This window comes from Saccostrea cucullata, unplaced genomic scaffold, assembly GCF_032062105.1.
Source record: "Saccostrea cucullata isolate Sc308-1 unplaced genomic scaffold, CSIRO_AGI_Scuc_v1 ctg276, whole genome shotgun sequence".
In the NCBI taxonomy this organism is placed as follows: domain Eukaryota; kingdom Metazoa; phylum Mollusca; class Bivalvia; order Ostreida; family Ostreidae; genus Saccostrea; species Saccostrea cuccullata.
Genome location: NW_026930478.1, coordinates 335,001 through 353,202, shown reverse-complemented (window position 1 = coordinate 353,202; position 18,202 = coordinate 335,001). Strand labels below are relative to the sequence as shown.

General features: G+C 36.0%; 1 protein-coding gene across 9 annotated transcripts in view; it reads left to right on the top strand.

Moving 5' to 3' along the window:
* LOC134228735 (protein TANC2-like) overlaps positions 1 to 17,493 on the top strand; it is a 43,925-nt gene extending 26,432 nt beyond the window's left edge. For 5 of the 9 annotated variants that reach the window (XM_062710429.1, XM_062710427.1, XM_062710432.1 and 2 more), the window contains exons 3-20: positions 6,052 to 6,222; positions 6,646 to 6,822; positions 8,813 to 9,082; positions 9,210 to 9,473; positions 9,598 to 9,765; positions 9,936 to 10,156; positions 10,358 to 10,496; positions 10,634 to 11,780; positions 13,069 to 13,300; positions 13,512 to 13,748; positions 14,263 to 14,439; positions 14,556 to 14,640; positions 14,783 to 15,040; positions 15,200 to 15,375; positions 15,492 to 15,716; positions 15,962 to 16,108; positions 16,210 to 16,310; positions 16,481 to 17,493. In XM_062710429.1, coding sequence (XP_062566413.1) covers positions 6,052 to 6,222; positions 6,646 to 6,822; positions 8,813 to 9,082; positions 9,210 to 9,473; positions 9,598 to 9,765; positions 9,936 to 10,156; positions 10,358 to 10,496; positions 10,634 to 11,780; positions 13,069 to 13,300; positions 13,512 to 13,748; positions 14,263 to 14,439; positions 14,556 to 14,640; positions 14,783 to 15,040; positions 15,200 to 15,375; positions 15,492 to 15,716; positions 15,962 to 16,108; positions 16,210 to 16,310; positions 16,481 to 16,667 — 4,382 coding nt within the window. In that variant the 3' untranslated portion in view covers positions 16,668 to 17,493. Of the gene's footprint in view, positions 1 to 3,356; positions 3,382 to 4,363; positions 4,513 to 5,660; positions 5,887 to 6,051; positions 6,223 to 6,645; positions 6,823 to 8,812; positions 9,083 to 9,209; positions 9,474 to 9,597; positions 9,766 to 9,935; positions 10,157 to 10,357; positions 10,497 to 10,633; positions 11,781 to 13,068; positions 13,301 to 13,511; positions 13,749 to 14,262; positions 14,440 to 14,555; positions 14,641 to 14,782; positions 15,041 to 15,199; positions 15,376 to 15,491; positions 15,717 to 15,961; positions 16,109 to 16,209; positions 16,311 to 16,480 lie in introns of those variants that run through there. The other 4 variants (XM_062710434.1, XM_062710435.1, XM_062710433.1 and 1 more) reach the window with 4 other exon arrangements.
* Positions 17,494 to 18,202: the final 709 nt, after the last annotated feature.

Below are 18,202 nucleotides of genomic sequence, written 5' to 3'. Positions count from 1 at the left end.
GACAGACATTCCTGGCATTGTGCTGATTTACTTTTATGTGATTAGATCAAAAACTTCTAAAAAATCATTTCCTGCCATTCACTGTAGGCATGCACATGGGTGAGAAGATCAATGCGTTAGTTATTAAAAACCAACAGATCTTAAATGCCTTGACATTGTCTAGATGTACAAATAGTCTTAATGATTTTTTTTCATAGAAAATCAAAATAAGAGAATTAAGCCATGAGGTAAAAATTCAAACTAACTACCTTTTGAATCTTATTTAGTGGAAGGTGTAATTTTTTTTTGGGGGGGGATACAGTCAAACCTCATTATCTGGAGCTCAATGAGACAAAGAAAATAGATTACGGGGTTGAAATTCATTATGGAAATTTGTTAAGACTTCACCTCATTTTAATATATGCATGGTGTTTGAGATATCAATGTTTGGGATAATGGGGTTCAACTGTAATTTATGTCCATTGTTTAGGCAATCTGAAGGTCAAGTTGTATTCTCTCAGTGACATGATCTGGTTGTCCCAAGTCATGACCCAGAAAGAAGTAGACTTTACTGTGATTTACAAGTTTTTTTTTTGTATTTTACAAATGTAATTGTCACACTGCATTGTACTTATAGAATCAAAATTTTTAATTTGATACAGGATTTACAACTAATAGGTTATCTGTATTGTTAATGCATCCTTTGCAGGTTGTAAGACTCTTTGTTTTGTAATATCATACAGAAGAAGTATTATTTAGCAGCTTTTTAAGTAGTTGCATTTAAGAAGATTAAATGATATTCTGCAAATTCCCACATTCTTTAGCATAAGAAGTTAAATGTTTGTGATAATGAATTTAAAAAAAAAGAACAGATTAGATTGCTGTTGTATAGATTTAGCAGGGGTAGAACCGCTCATTGCTTTTATTTTGGCAGGTAGAATGACTTGAAAATTGATAAATATGATTTTATCAGACGTGATATTGAATTCTTATGAGCAGTGAACAAAAACATAAGCCTGAAAAGAGAACACCTGTAAACTGAACAGAAACAAATACACAATAGCACTGCATTAAATGGCAGTGTTGATGAAATTAGTAGTTTAAAATTACCAAGTAATATTACTCTGTATTTATTTACAGTCTGTATTCAATTGTATATGCATGCATAATGCATTAATCTGAGAATCATCTGCGTGACCAAACAAAATATGAAGAAGATATAGACACTGTACCCTACCTCATTAATGCAGTTGCAAGAACGGCAGTTGATTTTAAATTCATCGATTTTAGTTCACATTAAGTGAGGTTTTTTTATACTGCTTATGTATGCAGATTATTATGGTTTTTACTACATTGAGGGGAAACAATTGGTAATGAAGCTGTAATCAATCTTAGAGTCAGTGTTCTGGTGAAAATTAATATACAGAAGAACATTTTAGCTCACGTTATGTAAAATTTAATAGGTTAATTTTCCTCAGCATTGCATGACTTATGTGAGTGTTAGAAAACAAAGAGATTTGACAAAAGAACAGGTGACAGAAATCAGCTGATTATAATGTCCCAGGTGGCCCTGCCAAGATAAGAGTCACAGATGAACAGATAAATAATGAAAGACAAACACACAAGATTTAATTTGTATAACGTAGGTATAAATATATCAGGTTAAAGGGGATCTTCATGTCAGTGATGCTTATAGTTACTGCCAAAATTGGTACATGTGGTTAATTTACTGTTTTTCTGCATGACATGTATGTATTAATTTTGTTGTTGGTACATATATGTATAGATATGTGTTTTATTGGCAAATGGTGCAGACAGGATGAAAATACATGTACTCTTTGGAATTTTTTTCATACTGTATGATAAGTCTACAATGTAGGTTCATGTATTTAAGAGTCAATAAATTGATTATCATGTAAAATTATTAGCAATCAATGAATCCTCTAAGTATACATAATATTTCATCTTTGTATGAAAATTTTCCCTTGATTCAATTAGTGGCACTAACAATATTTTTTCTTAGGATTTTTGTTTGGAATAGACACTCAATAGATGGGAAAGATTGATCTCAGTGGTTTATACACCACCAGGCCGAGTTTTTATCATATAAATGTTTGACAAACCATTGCTGTTTCTGTTAATTAATGACTGGTATTTTCCAAGTGGTATTCTGAGCAAAGGGAACAAACTCTTAGATGTGTTTAAATATGAATTGTGGTCCTTTAAATACCTTAGGTAGTGATGTGGACTTTTTTGTGAATGACGCAAGCAAATGTCTATAAAACTTTGGCCTATTCAAGGAGAAACTTCCACCTGAATAAACTAGAAAGGCACACTGGAGATACAATTATCAATTTATAGTTATTCATTTTTTAGGCTGACATAAGAAATCCATTGAAGTTTTATAGTGGGAGCAAGTTATTAGCATTGTAAAAAATAACATTGTTTGACAATGCCAAAATGTAAATACCAAGTAGATGCCATTGGTAAACTTTGCTTTGCCCGGGTCTTTTACAGCTATTTAAATTTATTTAATCTGGGCCAGAAATCAAGTTAGGGGGCTAGCTACAGGTATGGTACTCATTATCAAAAGCTGAAAATTTATTTTAATGACAGCTTTCAGATCAAAGATTCTTTGAAAGTGGATTTATTATCATTTTAAAGGCTATTTTATAGGTATTCTCATGGTGGGATGCAACTTTAGACAAGAACTGTATCAACATGATCATATATACTTACATGTGAAACTGTATAGGTGCCCAGTAATTTATTCTTGAGCAACAATATTTGTAATATTTAGACCTTGTTGATTTAAGATTTGAAGGCCTAAATTAAAGTTCGTACAATGTAAATTTCTCACTGAAAGCCACGGATAAGTATAGAAATCTCTCCAGGTAGGAAGAGATAAAACGTAAAGTTCCGATGATAAGTGGGCTGTCGCTGGAGTTATGTGTAGTCTATATTTTGACTGTGCTGTTTCTATCATATGGGGGATTTCTAATTGCTGATGAAAGCTGTAATGGATTTTTATGATTCATGTAAAGGTGTTTTTGCCAGAGTTTGGATTAGTATACAAAAGTGTTAATGTGTTACTTGGTCGTTAGGTCTGAATTATTAAGAGAGGTAAAAAGGTAAGGGCTGAAAGAAATACAGCAAATATTTATACTTCTGACTAGTAAATGAGCTTTTTAGTTCATATGTTAATTTTTATGTAAATTATAAGTTCTTATCTTGGACTTGCTGAGATGTAGATGTGAAGTGAAATTTTTTCTGAAGGAAATATTTTTTACATAAAAATTTTAGTGAGGTGATTTCTTTTGTGTGTTGCCCTGTCAGAAAATCTTGTGTGGTATAAATGACAGATATATTAAATGTAAGCCGGATATTTGAACATGTTTACAGGTAAAGCTAACATAATCAGTCTGTGTTTCTCGGGAATGACCCCGTCATACTCTGAGTAAAACAATCACCTTCAAATCTGTTTGATGTAGGGGAACAACTTACATGCAGTTGTAGAAAGAAAATGACGATGGTTTTGTTGTCCGATGGAATTTATGGCACATAATCATACCCATTGACAAAAATGTATGCTTCGTTCATTCATGATTGAGTTTTGTCGAGAGGCCAGCCAAAGGTTTTCAATCTTCGGAACAGACCAACTGTGTCGTAGTGGATTTTCTCTACTCCTGTACTCCTGTTGTCTGATTATATACTATTTACACTGTGGAAAAATCTGTGAATAAGAACTATTTTTGTGCCTTTGAATGTGAATATGTGATTTTATATTTTTTGACTTGAACCTTTTTTTCACCTGTTAAAGGTATGTTGACATTGAGTGTAATACACTCTTGGCATGCATGTGTAATTTTGACATTACTGAAACATAGGTGAAATGTTCAGGAAAAATCATGACAAAGCTTCATAATACTAATTTCATCAGATTTTTAATTAGGACAATGGAATGCTTACTTTGATAAGAATCAGGGATATGCCTGACCTTGGGGCAGGTTTAAACCTGTGAGGGTATTGATCCTACACAAATTGAGGGTTTCTGTCACAGATTTCCTTTGTCATCCTCCATCTATCATTAAAACACCCATTAATAAGACTAACTCCATTAGTTCCCCATGGCTAGTCCCTCGTACACTCCTAAGACTAAAGTCATTATATAAACTTTAAATATTCTTTGTGAATGACTGAGCAGGAGTCAGTCACACTGGTTGGTTTTTTGGGGGAGTTTTTGTGTTCGTTCATTGTGTTTAATCTCTTCTGAAAATCTTATTAAGATAATACTGAAAATAAAAACAAAAGAAGAGGGCTGGCCTTGCATTGTTATTGCGATTAGTTCAGATTAAAGAGAGACTTCCGTTAATCTGAGCACCAATGATTATTCCACACCTTGCTAATGGCAAGTTATTAGTCCTGATAAGGCTAAAGGATTAACTATGTACTGATCAGCTGAAACAGCAAAATGTACAGTGATTCAACTAAATGACTTGAGGGTACAAAGACCTCTGATCAGAGCTAGAGTGGGTAGGAAGTTGTGTGGTTTATTTTGTATCAGTAAGAAGAGTTTTTCGTAAAATAGTGGCAGGTACTTGCAATTTTTTACTAGCAGTACATAATTTATGATACTGAACAAATGTAGCAGTTCAATGCAGCAATAGTTTGAAGTATTTCACAGAGCAGAAGGAAAATTATTTTGATTTCCTTTGGAAAAATGTTTCTAAATCTGAAATCAGATTTTTATTGAAATGTTTACTACATGTATTAATCACTAATTATATTTATTTTGATTTTCATCATTATTTAAAATCTTTAATTTTGTATTAACATGCCTTTATAATACTTTTATATATAATTCCATTCCTGATTCTTTCCTGATAAATGTTGCTGTGAATTCATTTCAAGTCAACTTGGAGGGGAAACAAGTTCATTTAATCAATTTAAAAGAAAAGGGAAAAAATCTGGTTCAGCTTATGCAGTGACACAAGACTGCTTGCATCCTTGGTTAATTAACTGTATAAGATAAACATGTCCCCTCTCTATCTTCCTCTGTCAGTGGCTAATTCCTGCCTTGATGGGCTGCCAGAGCTTGATACAGTTAGATTAGGGCTAGTCTGTGTCACTCTTTGTGGTTTTAGAAGTATTGAAGCTCTGGGCGTGGGATTAATGTGCAGCAAATATTGCACAGGCTGATTAGCTGTTGAGTGGGCAGGAATCTTGTATGTTATTGAACCATAAATTTACTTTTTAGATGCTCTGTGTCTTGTTTTCTTGTGCTTGTTTTCTGTGATTAATAAATTAAAAAGCTTCAAAATATGCTGTAATTCTTCATATGCAAATAGATTTTTTTTTTAGTGAAAGATAGTCAAGAAATGATAAAAAAGTAAACTAAAATTTCTCCCAGAAATATTTTTTTTTGTTTATAACTGTCAAGAGATAACAAGATTTGCAATACACTAATTAACTGTCTGTTCTGATAAACAAGAACATGTTGGTAACATTACAACATAAAAACATAAAAAGAAAACCATGCCAGAGTTAACTGAATTATTAGTTCCTTTGTTTAATTACTCCAAACATCTGTTTTTATTCACAACCCCTTGCCAATATTGTTACCACCATTATTTAAGAGTTCAGATTTGTTGTAAAACAACATTTAGTTTATGTTTTGTCTTGTTTTCTTCCCAAGGCTAGGAACAAGTGGTTCACTTTAGTAGATGAAGAGGAAAGAACAACTTGAACAATTATAAGAATTGAAATTGAGACTTAGAACATTTGAAGAGCCAATGACAAGTGTGTTCACTGAGGGTGAAAAGTCCTCCTATCTGTGTTGTATTCAGTTACTAGTGCTACAGTGCAAAAGGAAAACGGGGAAAAAATTTTGTTTTGTTTTTTGTGTGTGTATGTGTATACCCTTCACAGCGTGTTCAGTCTTGCATACTTATAAGTTTAGGGTACAATATTATCTAGAAGTTCTTACAGTAAGGAAAAAGGACACAAGGTGTGTCGTGGAATGAAGAAGGACGCTCAGACAGAGTTGTATATGCGTGGTTTTTATATTTTCAGACGTTGACATTTTGCGTGACCTGACTATGGATGAACCAGTCTCGGACTGCTGTCCTCTGTGTCACATGCCCTTTGACAAAGGGAAGAAGCGCCGGCTGATTGACACCTGCGGACACGCCAAATGTTACAGCTGCATGTTTACCTATGATACCTGTCGAATCTGTGAAAACAGTGAGTACAACATTAAACTAGAATATTCAGGTGTTTTATATAACTTACCATTAATTTAACCTGTTCCTGAGAATCAACATCAGTCCAACAGCTGTAATAGTTTAAAAAATTCAAAAAGTATTCATACAGCTGTAAAGTTGTTGAAGTATAAAGAGGTGTTCAAACTTAAGTAAATTAAGTGATTCTTACTGTATTTCTGCACCATATATATGGTAAAATATAATATTTGTTAACCAAAAATTTAATTATAATAGATTTCATCTCATCAAAAAAGTTTTGTCTAATAAATTGCCGGTTTAGGCACCCTCTCTGGTAAATGAGGAAAATTATGGATATCGAAATGTACATTATGAAAATACTTGGTCAAAACCTCACACATCAGTAAACTTTGCCTACTCTGAAAATTTTGTAAAATTTTTATAGATCCAACAGGGGCAGGTCATCACATCAGACAGAGCAGTGATATTTCTCCATACAGTCATCGCCCCAGGATGAAGACCAATGGACACTTCACCCCTCAGATGAGGACCGAGATTTCCACCCAAACCACGCCCTCCAAATCTACCCCCACTTCATTGTCCCTATCAAACGTGTATCAGGGTAAGTCACCAACTGTAAGCAAACTTATAAAATTCTAATGAAATGGGGAATCTAACTACCATTAAAAGTATATTAGTACTTGTGCCACGCCCCTTTCAACTCTGCATTAAAGTCGAAATTTTCCAAACACTTGACATTTTATAGTGACATATGAGAGTCTCTATATTTACTTCAATTTGTTTATGAAGATGTTTTTGTGTTTGAGCACATAAGTGTTGACCTTTGAGATTCTTGTTGCATTTTTCACAATTATATAGTCACATGTATGAGATTGTCTGAAAACAAACATCTTAAGATCTTGAGCTTTGTGCAGGGACCTATATATACATAATATACTATGATGATAGGCAACTCTAGCTGGTTATAAGATTTTTTTTGTCATTTTAAATTCTTATTTTGAACTCCTTCTTGGGTCAAAATTATTTCAACAGACACCAAAATAAACATATATTTAGCGAGTGTGATTCTGTCAAGCCGTGACCTTGGGACTGAGATAAGGGATTGATCTGGTTACTGATAGTGAAGGTCTGCCCCCCACTAGGCACTTAATGCTAGGTTAGCCCCCCAGACCTGGGTCCTGGATGACAGTAATATAGATGAGTTTGTATGGAGAGACAGTAAAAGCAGTCATTTCCATAGAAATGAGAAAACATGACAAAGCATCTGTTCTTGATAAAACCTTCTTTGTAATGGCATGGCACATGCTTGCCAAGATGGTTATTGATTACAAACTAAACACAAAAAAAATCTTTCTTTTTTTATTCAAAAAAAAAAAAATCAATACTTCAAAAAAAGTGGCAACAAGATTTAGGGGAGAGCTAGGTTTAAAATTTAATGAAATTGGACTGCTTGTGGATGAACTGCCGGAGGCTATGGGAGTCTTTGGAATTGATGGCCTTTGTCACTTCTGATGCACATCATTGCCAAATGTTCTCAGTTTATGTTCCAAAGACAGACTCAGTGCCATGATCAGTCACACGAGGCATTGATTTCTTCAAGTGTGTCTTTTCTTAGGAGAAAAGTGTTTTCTAATGCAATTTGTATTTTTCCTAACAAGGGATTGTGCTGTGAGTGTTCTTTTGGCAATACTTGTTACGGGAGATCCAGTAGCCCTATAGATGCAGACTTGACAAGCACGTGCTTGGTAGATACATTAATGAAATGTGTGGATTTTTCATCAGTGTATTGATAAGCTTTCTGTGTTAATTTATTTTTTTTTACAAAAAACGATGAGTAAGTATTGTTACGAATCTCCCTGTGTTTCGGTAGCCTTGAGAAGTCAGTGACTCTTGCTATAGATTTGTGACTTTTGAAGGCTAAAAAAACTATTCAATGGAGAAAACTAATCACATGATGGATTGTGTAGGAGAGGAAACCATGGGATCAAAGGTGTCTTCATCTGTATCTAATGAGAAAGGTAATCACCCATATAATGTGAGCAAGTTTTGGGGTTACTTTTTTTTAATGGATCTTATACGGTTCATTCATGACTTGAGTACATGTGTATTATAGAAACTTAAGTATATTGCTTGATCTATTTAATAGGATAGGAAGCAAAATAAACTGTACAATTTTTGGTAGATTTTGTTTTTCAATGTAAAAAATATAGTAATTGCTTCAAAATGTAGGTTCAGTTTGCACAGTTGGGGCTTGAATTGACATGCAGGTTTTGTAATTGTTCATCACCGAGAATCTCATTCATACCAGATGTGTAATAGACAGGAACTTTTCCAAAGCTCAACTATCTGTTAGATACAATTTTTGCTGCAAATACATGCTTGATCATGATAATGTTTTAATTGCCAAGTTTTAGACTACTTTTTTTATTAGGTGAATTGCACATATGAAGCATACAGTAGTGCACACTTGATAAATGAAGCATTTTAATTGTAGATAACACAGAAAAAAGGCAACTTAATGCAGCTCAAAATTTATGGTACACCTAAGTAATTTCCTCATCAGCTATTCCTGATTATTTTTTTTATTGCAGCTGGAAAACAGATACCTGAGCCACAAGTTCCTGCATCCAAACCAAGATTCTTCCAACCTATATCCCTGTCTCCAACCGGCCCCAACCCACCACCATCTGTACCTTCATCACAGAAGAGTTACAGTGATTCTAGAAACTTCCTGTCAGATTCAGCAGCCATTGGTCCCTCAGACTCCAGTGCAGACCCTAGTCTAACGCCTTACGATGACCTTGATGAGTTGTCAAGGTTAGATAGGGAAGGACCTGCCCTGGATTTAAATGATCATCTAGGTAAGAAATTTTTTTTCCTTTTTAGAATTTTTCAAATGCATATACAGAGTGGTTCAGAGAAAACTATTTGTAAGTAAATTAAATAATTGCAAATAAACTGCTTTAATGAAGACTTGATTTTCTACAGAACCCCCTCCTCCCTCACCAGATGTAGCACAGAATGACCTCATGGTCAGACTGGGTCTGTTACTCTCAGATAAAGGTCGGGCCACCAATGAACCAGGTCAGATGTCACCTATGTTGCCTCGTAAAGGTCCCCAGGGACATCATGTGACAGAGGAAACATTTACCAGCGTGTCCTCTCTAGGCAGTAACGAGGCGACCCCAGAGAGGAGAATCTCCACCCCAGACAGGGGGATCTCTGACACCAGCCCGCTGTCAACTCTCACTGGTAAGCAGCAACTAGTCACTTAAAACATTGTCAAATGAGTATAATTTTTGATGATGATAATTTCTATATGGTGTATTTGTTAATGTGTACGATAACTAAATGATAAATGTGTTCGGAATTTCAGCTTCCTCGGGCAGTGAGAGGGGTCACTATGCCGGGATAAGGATGGGGACTGAATCTCTGTTTACAAGCAGGGATCCCAGTGCAGAGAGTATGCACTCATTCATGTCCACTAGTACCGGGAACAGTATGAGCCCCCACACCACAACACAACGGCCTCACTCCATCACAAGTAAGGAAGGCATACAAAAGTCTAAGGAAGTCATTCTAAACCTCTAATTGGTATGATCAAAGCTTTTCTGATTGAAATAGTTATTGAAAAATAAGTAAAACGGGTACAAGAGAAAGGAAAAACATGATATAAACACCATAATCCATTACTTTCATTTATTCACTTTGTAGCCTCAACACCAGGACAGATAGAGGATTTGTTTAGTAAGAGAGGTAACTTCCGCCGGTCCTCGGCTCGCGCTACAATAGGTCACTCCAGTGAACGTCGAATCAACATTACACCAATCAAACCACCACAGATCAGGCTCAGAGCCATGCCTTTTGAGATCCCCCATAACGAGGGGAAAGCTTTGTTTGTGGGGAGGGAATGGCTGTTTAAGGACATAGAAATGGTAATGTTTTTTTTTTTACACACTATAGAACATGTATGAAATATGACATTAAACTTACCAGTAATAAAAGTCTGACATGTTAAATATCCCTTCCCTCCTTTTTATGAAAAACAGCATACAAGACAAGAACAGTTGCGATTGTTGACTTTTTGACTGTGACATTGTGGATTCATTGTAACTTTTTTTTCGTTGTAATTTCAGGCCCTGAACAGTGAGCCCACCACAGACAGGGTGAGAGGTGTGGTCTTGACAGGGGGTATAGGTGCAGGAAAAACAGCCATTATAGAACAGCTAGTGGACTGTAGTGTGTTTACTGATGGCAGGAGTGGACTTGTAGAAGGTCATTATAATAATCAGCAAGAGATTGAAAAGAAAGGAAATATAAATTATTTTGTACCATATCATTATACCATCACTGAGAAAATATGCTAATGCTATGTTTTATTGAAGGTTAATTTTCAGAATCTGTATTTCCAGGAAGTGAACACAAAATAAACCGAGATAAAATGGTGTACAATGGTCTGACAAATTACAGTCCGAAATCTACCCTGACTCATGGCCTTAGTGCCTCCTCCTCAGACCTTACGTACGACTGTCTCAGAAGTCTTGGGTCCCAGGTGGTGGCCTTCCACTTCTGTCAGGCAGACAACAACATCACCTGTCTGGTGCCGGAGTTTGTCCACAGTCTGGCGGCGCGGCTAACACAGGCACCACAACTCTCTGCCTACCACGAGCTGCTACTACAAGATCCACAGCTCCAACACATACTCAGTCTGAAGGAGTGTGTACAGAACCCATCCAGTGCTTTCATTAAAGGAATCCTTGATCCTCTAGAGTTGTTAAAAGAGAATGGCAAAATAACCTCAGACAGTTGTTTGATTGTGATAGACTCATTGAATGAGGCCGAGTTTCATAAGCCTGATTATGGAGACACTATAGCCTCGTTCTTATGTCGACATGTAGACCAGTTCCCTCCGTGGCTGAAGTTAGTTTTAACTGTGCATTCTTCATTGGTAGATATCACCAAAGACCTTTGTTTTACCACTGTTTGTATTGACCGCGACCAAACCAATGACCTTATAGGCAAAGACCTTATAGATTATGTGAACCATAGGATAGAAACCAGCCCCAGTATTGTGAACAATATTTCTCTGAATGGTAAATTAGACCAGTCTACACAAGTCAAGTTCTGTCATCATCTACAGACACTGAGCAAGGGCTCCTTCCTGTTCTGTAAGATGACCCTTGACCTGATAGAGCGAGGACACCTGGTGCTTAAAAGTTCAAACTATAGGATTTTACCCATGAACATCTCGGAAGTGTTCCTATTACATTTCAACTTGAAATTCCAAAGTGTGAGATCCTTTGAGAAAGTTTCTCCCATTTTGGCTGTGTGTTTGTCCACTCTGTACCCCATGAACTTGGAGGAGATTTATGACACAATAAACTCGGGTTACACCGAGCACTTCCTGCCCTGGGAGGAGTTCACCCAGAGAATGAGCATGCTCCAGGGATTCTTATTTCTCCGTAAAGACTCCACCTACATGTTTTTCCACCCTGCCTTCAGGGAGTGGCTAATTCGTCGTGACGAAGTGGATAATCCGAAATTTCTCTGTGATCTTCGGTGAGATTTTAATTTCACTTTCTTTTTTATATCTCATTCATATTTTCTTTTCGAAATATTTTTTTTCTGCTGACACACAAAATAGAAAAAGAGCATGTTACCTTATCAAGTTAATATTTTTTTTCATCACATTAATAACGGAATTTATTTCCCACTCACACATCTGCTGTTGTTATATTTGGTAAAACATAAAACCACCTTACTCCTGACCTTATGTACGCTTCAGTTATTATATTTACAACTTCCACCCCATGGCTGTGTTGTTATCTATCTTAATGCTGTTATATGAAATACTACATGTGTTTATACTAATATATGATGCTGTTGTAATCTGATTGGTCCTGTTTTTGTTTTTGATTCCTCCAGTGGTGCGGAATTTGACCCAAGGTGAACACATAGCTATATACATGTATATCTACGTTTTTGGGTTCTTTCCTTTCATTTGTGGTTACCATGGATACTAAACTGGCTACGCAATTAATTTGAAACTTTTACTAGTACTTTGAATTGATTTTGTAGTCAGTCTTTTTTGATTTATTATTTGCTAAAATCTGCTGAATATAATGACCACTAAACTGCATGATACCAGCCTTATTCATAGATGTCTGCATTTTACCCAGAATGCACTTTTCCCTTTGTTGATTCTGTTTGCTTAATGGTTTCATTTCATCACATTCATCATTATGTCACGAATTACATTTATATATTTATATATCAGTACATGTGTACGTAAACATTAGTTCAACAAATCACAACATGTACTACCTTATATATTTTGCACAAAGTAACAAATGTACATAAAAAAGTTAATGATTGTGTAATGAAGAGATTAATGGAGTCGACGTTGTGATTTCTTGCCTAATCATATACAGCATTGCTGCTGTAGGATGTTGTATTTCTTCATAGTGTGAATCTGCAGACTAGATTTCCTCAATGCTATTGTGCTTGCTTCACAAACAGAGAAAAGAGAAAAAACTTTCAAAGGAGTATCAGATATACAGATGGAAAACAAAGATTTTTAACACTGTCAGATTCAAATGTTGTAATTTAGAGTGGTGTACATGTTTATAGATTTAAATTATGTATCAAAAATAAATTTATTTTGCTGGTATAGAGGTAGACTTCATAGATGGATTCTGGGACTATAGAAGAGCATAAACTATTTTCAATTATGAAATTTTTTTTAAGTTGCTTAAATTATGAGATTTTTATAATTTTCACATCTCGTTCATGTTATAAATATACATTTAATTGTTTGAATTAAAGTGTATACATATTTTAATTTCAGACATGGCCATGCTCTGGTATCTTTCAAGTTGTCTAGGATTATGGCACCACTCAATGCAGACAAGACGATAGAGCTAGGGCACCACATTTTGAAGGCCCACATCTACAAAACGGTCAGTAAGCAGCGTGGCTACTCCTCGCGGGACATGCAGGCCTATTGGATGGCTCTCAGTTCCGAGAGTCTCAATGCTGCCCTGGCGTCACATCGGAACCTCTTCTCTCCAAATGTCAAGGTTAGTGCTTATTATCAGGGACAGTCAATAAACAGTACTTTTAATACAGGTTATTACCTTTAATTATCCATTGGGAGTAAGAAAAATAGTCAAGTGTTTGTAAATATAGACCAAAAATTTGTAAACTGCTAGATATTTTCAGTGTACTTGTAAATTACAAGGCAATTATTTTATTTGAATTTGTAAAAGACAAGTTTACTGTTTGCTGTAGGTGAGTAGGTTGATCCTGCTGTCTGGGGCTAACCCTAACACCCGGACCCCCTACCAGAACAACTCCCCTATCTTGTGTGTGGCAGCTAAGGAGGGCTTCACAGACATGGTCGCCCTCCTCCTGGAATTCAGCGCCAGTGTGGACGCCGTGTCAGACAGCGGTATGTCAGCGCTGTGTTACGCCGCCAGCGCTGGACACGCGGAAATCCTACGGATGCTGTGTCAGAGGAATGCAAGGGTAAGGAGACACTAAATAATGAGAACTACTGTAAATCACTTTTTATTTGCGAGAACTTTATTTTCGCGTAATTACGCGAGACATGGGTTCTCGCATATAAAAGTATTCCTTCTGATTATATAGAGGAATAACAACTATTCGTGAAAATTATGTCTCGCTTACAAAGAGTCAGTGACAATCTCACGAAAATATGGTGTCGCGAAAAATTAGTGGTCTACAGTATTAAGGATGGCTGGATAACAGGATTATTCAATTTTAACATCAGTGATGGTCATTACAGTGTTTTAATAAATGTCACTAAAGATTTGAATCCTATATATTTCATTGAAAATAAACAGAGTTATATCAAAAATCATGAAAAAATTAATTATTTGCTGGTCACTAAAGTAACATGTATACAATATTTGTTTATACTGCCAATAGAGAACAACTTGAATATCTTATACAGTGCATGATTACTTGTGTTATAAAGCATCAACAGCTGATGTATTTTACAAGTTTTTCCTTTTTGTAGCTGTCTCATGTGGATAAGAATGGTCAGTGTCCGGCGGTCCATGCTGCCATGCACGGTCACCTGGACGCCCTTATCTATCTCCTGCAATGTGATTGGTCAGAGTACGACGGTCAGCTGACTAAAGTGGAAGCCATGCAGCAAGCTATGGTGGCATCAGCAGCCACTGGACACACCAATGTAAGGGTCTTGTTGTGTTAAATCTCAAGTAATTGTTAAATCTACTGGGTTCTTGAATAGAAGTAATATTGTAAAACAGTTGTGTTTTTGTACTGATCTCTAATGTGATCTTTCAGATAATTGACTTCCTGCTACATAACTACTCTGCTACTGCTGATGGATTTGGAATTAACTACTGTGATACTTTACTCGGTGAAACAGGTAGGAAACAGGTCCAAATAATCAGAAGAATTTAGAAATTAGGCTTCTTAAAAAATACCTATAAGAAAGTGTACAGAAACTGAAGAAAATTTCTACTAGTCAGTTGTATACAAAGAAATTTAATCTATCCATGGTATTGTAGCCTTGACTGCAGCCTGTGGACATGGCCACAAAGACGTGGTTTTGTTCCTCATAGATCAGGGGGCGAGTCTTCATCAGCCAAACAACAAAACTCTGACCCCCCTTCTGTGTGCTGTGGACGCCGGTCACTGGGATGTGGCTGACCTACTTCTAGGAATGGGATCCTCCTTAGAACAGACAGACAAACATGGTAGAACACCTCTGATGATTGCAGCCTACAAAGGTCATATTGGTGTGCTGGAGATGCTGCTAGCTAGAGGTATGATTTATTACCTATAATTCTTATAATACAACCACTGCCTTGCCATGAGGACCAATTTAATTAAAAATTTATATAGTCAAAATGCAAGCAATAAAGTTAAGAATTTTTTTTGTTTAACTGAATTTCAATGCACATTGACATTTTCTTTGATTTCAGGGAGTTCCTTACATCAGGTGGATAAGGAGGGACTGACTGCCCTCTGCTGGGCCTGTCTGAAGGGGCACCATCATATTATACAGACCCTCCTAGACAAGGGAGCTAACCTTCATCATGTGGACAGAAGGGGGAGAACTCCTCTCCAACTAGCAGCATTCCATGGAGATGCACAAGTAGTAAGTGTATATGTAAACCTAGATATTATTATAAAGTGTAGAAAAATTGTTAGACTCCTCCTTATGAAAATCTGCTTTTAAAAACTGCTTTAAAGTAAATGCTAACTGAATTTAAGGTACAAGCTCTGATAGAGAGAGGAGGACAAATAGAGCATGCTGACCAGAATGGAATGCGAGCGCTGGACCGAGCCATCGACAGGAGGAACACTGCGGTGGTGGTGTGCTTTCTGAAGAAGGGGGCTAAGCTGGGTCAGACCACGTGGGCGGTGGCAGCAGGGAAACCTGACGTTCTGTTACTGCTGCTGAATAAACTGATGGAGGACGGCAATGTATTGTATAAGGTAGGGGATGTTACTGTAACTAATCGTACATTACAAAATTAGGCTTTTTCTATGTGGAATATTTTGGATACACAATAGTGATAGATGTTTGTTAACTTATATATATTTTTCTTTCAATCTATTGATATATTTAGCAGCACAGCTTTGGAATTTCCAGATGTTTTTTTCTGTTTAGCACATTTGATATGAAACTGCATGTTAGTTTATGTAATGCTAAAATTAATTATCTTCATTTGTAAATACAGAAAAATCGTATCCGGGAGGCTGCACAGAGATATCAGTATGCCCTAAAGAAATTCCCTGAGGACAAAATAGTGGAGGACTCACGCACCTTCAAAGATCTGAAGCTGAATCTGCTGCTTAACCTCTCCAGATGTAAACGCAAACTCAATGTAAGTGTCCACTTTTGGTAACTTGTTTACAATTCAGATCTGTTTACAGAGGATTGCGTTCAGAACTCACCTGTTTACTTTGTATCTGTTTTGTTTTTCAGGAATGTCAGTCAGCCATAGAACTGGCCACACAGGCACTGCAGATCAAAAGTAAATGTTTTGAGGCTTACTACGCTAGAGCTCGAGCCAAGAGAGATGACAGGTAGGAATTTAAATCTCTGTTCCCTTAACATTGTAACTAGATGCTTCCGTTCCAAAGTTTCGCTAAGTGTATTAACTATCAACATTTTAATTTGTTTATCTTAACCACACTGCATAGATATTGTATAATATAAAGGAGAAAGTAAAGGAAGAGTTGTCTTTCTTTTGCAGACAGTTTTCATCTGCAGTGGAGGATCTAAAGGAGGCGTTGAAGTTAGCTCCAAATAATCGCGAGCTTCAGAGACTGCTCACAAGAGTACGAGATGAGTGTACTGAGCAGGCTCGTTATGAGAACACTCATGGAAGTCGATCCAGCCTAGATCAGGGCGAGAGGCGAGCGGAGGAAACCGCTCTATAGCAGGTCATCACTGGGAGGTCAACTATTTGTCAGGACAAACAACATTCATTTGAGTCAAGAAATAATACTGGAATTGTAGCTTTAAACTATTTTAATTTGAATATGTGGCAAACAAGTCAATTTATCATTTGTTAATATAAGCCTTTTTGATTTTATGAGTATAGGGATGTTTAAAAATTATGTTAGATCTCAGTTTTATGAACACAAAAGGTAGATTTGTGCTAATGTTTTAGTTTGTGGCAGATTGGTGCTAGAGGCAGAGCATAAGGTGGTCTGATTGTAACTGGCCTGTCTTCATTGTGGAGTGCTGATTTGTTCTAACATTTTAATGTGCTTTTGTTAAAAATATGTTTTTGTTGTGTAAGAAAGAAATGGCATCAGTTTGTTTAAATATGGGCTTTTTTATCCTTAAACTTCTTTTTCAACATTTTCTTGTGTACATGTAATACTTTCATTGAATGATGGATGAAAGTTTTTGCAGAGTTTTGAGATGAATTAGAGAGCTTTCAAAGGAGACAATTCTTTGTGTATGGTTGTAATGGTCAAGAAAGAGTTCCAGGGTTCAACTAGAAGGAAACATTCCATAGGTTTCCATGGTCGTTTATTTTCATTATTGAATTCACTTAAATTCATTGATGTTATGAATATTTAAACAAAAGTGTAAATACTGTATATATTTGGAGTGCTGTAATGAACACATTGTAGCATTTATTATTTAAGTCTCTTTTTTTATCATTTCTTTGCCATGAACAAGTGCAATTAATTATAGTAAATGTCAACAAAATTGTTGTCATTTTTTTTATCAATAATAAAACAAAGAAATCCTTGTCGTTTATATTTTTTCTGTAGATTATTTGCAAAATTTGCATGTTGATATTGATAGAAGGTAATCAAAATTACAATCATGTTTCTTCTATACATTGAGTGAGTCAATGTTAAGTTTTGAAGCAGAGCAACTATATATGCATGTGGTGAGCAAACTTGTGTGGATGCACACTACAGGACTTGCTTCTGATGCTGGTTCTGACCTTTATTTTTATGTTGAGTGATCAGTATAAAATGTTCTTCATATGTAAATATAACCCCTATCTTGACCAAACATACACCAATGATGCATCAAGGGTTGCAAACTACGCAGAAAAGGTACCTATGCCGGATTTTATGTACATATTTTGACTGACTGAACAAAAGATGTTTTCAAGCAAGTCCATAATTAGCTTATAGTGATGGTCTTGGAACAGGATTTTAAGCCATTCTTTTTTGATAAAAACCCTTGCTACAATACCGGTATGATAGAGAAGCACCTACACATACCATTATGTGGTTGATTTAGGGAACTTGAATTGTTTTAAAGTTTGGGTGTCATTGATTTAAATCTATGTTTCTGCAGAATTTAGGATTCACATATATTTGGCATTTACACATGCATTTAAAACTGTGGCATCTAATAAGGCAGTCACACTTAAACTCTCTCAGTAAGAAGTAGGTGTAGAACTGTAGCATTATGGTTTTATATATTAGTCTTTAATGAACAT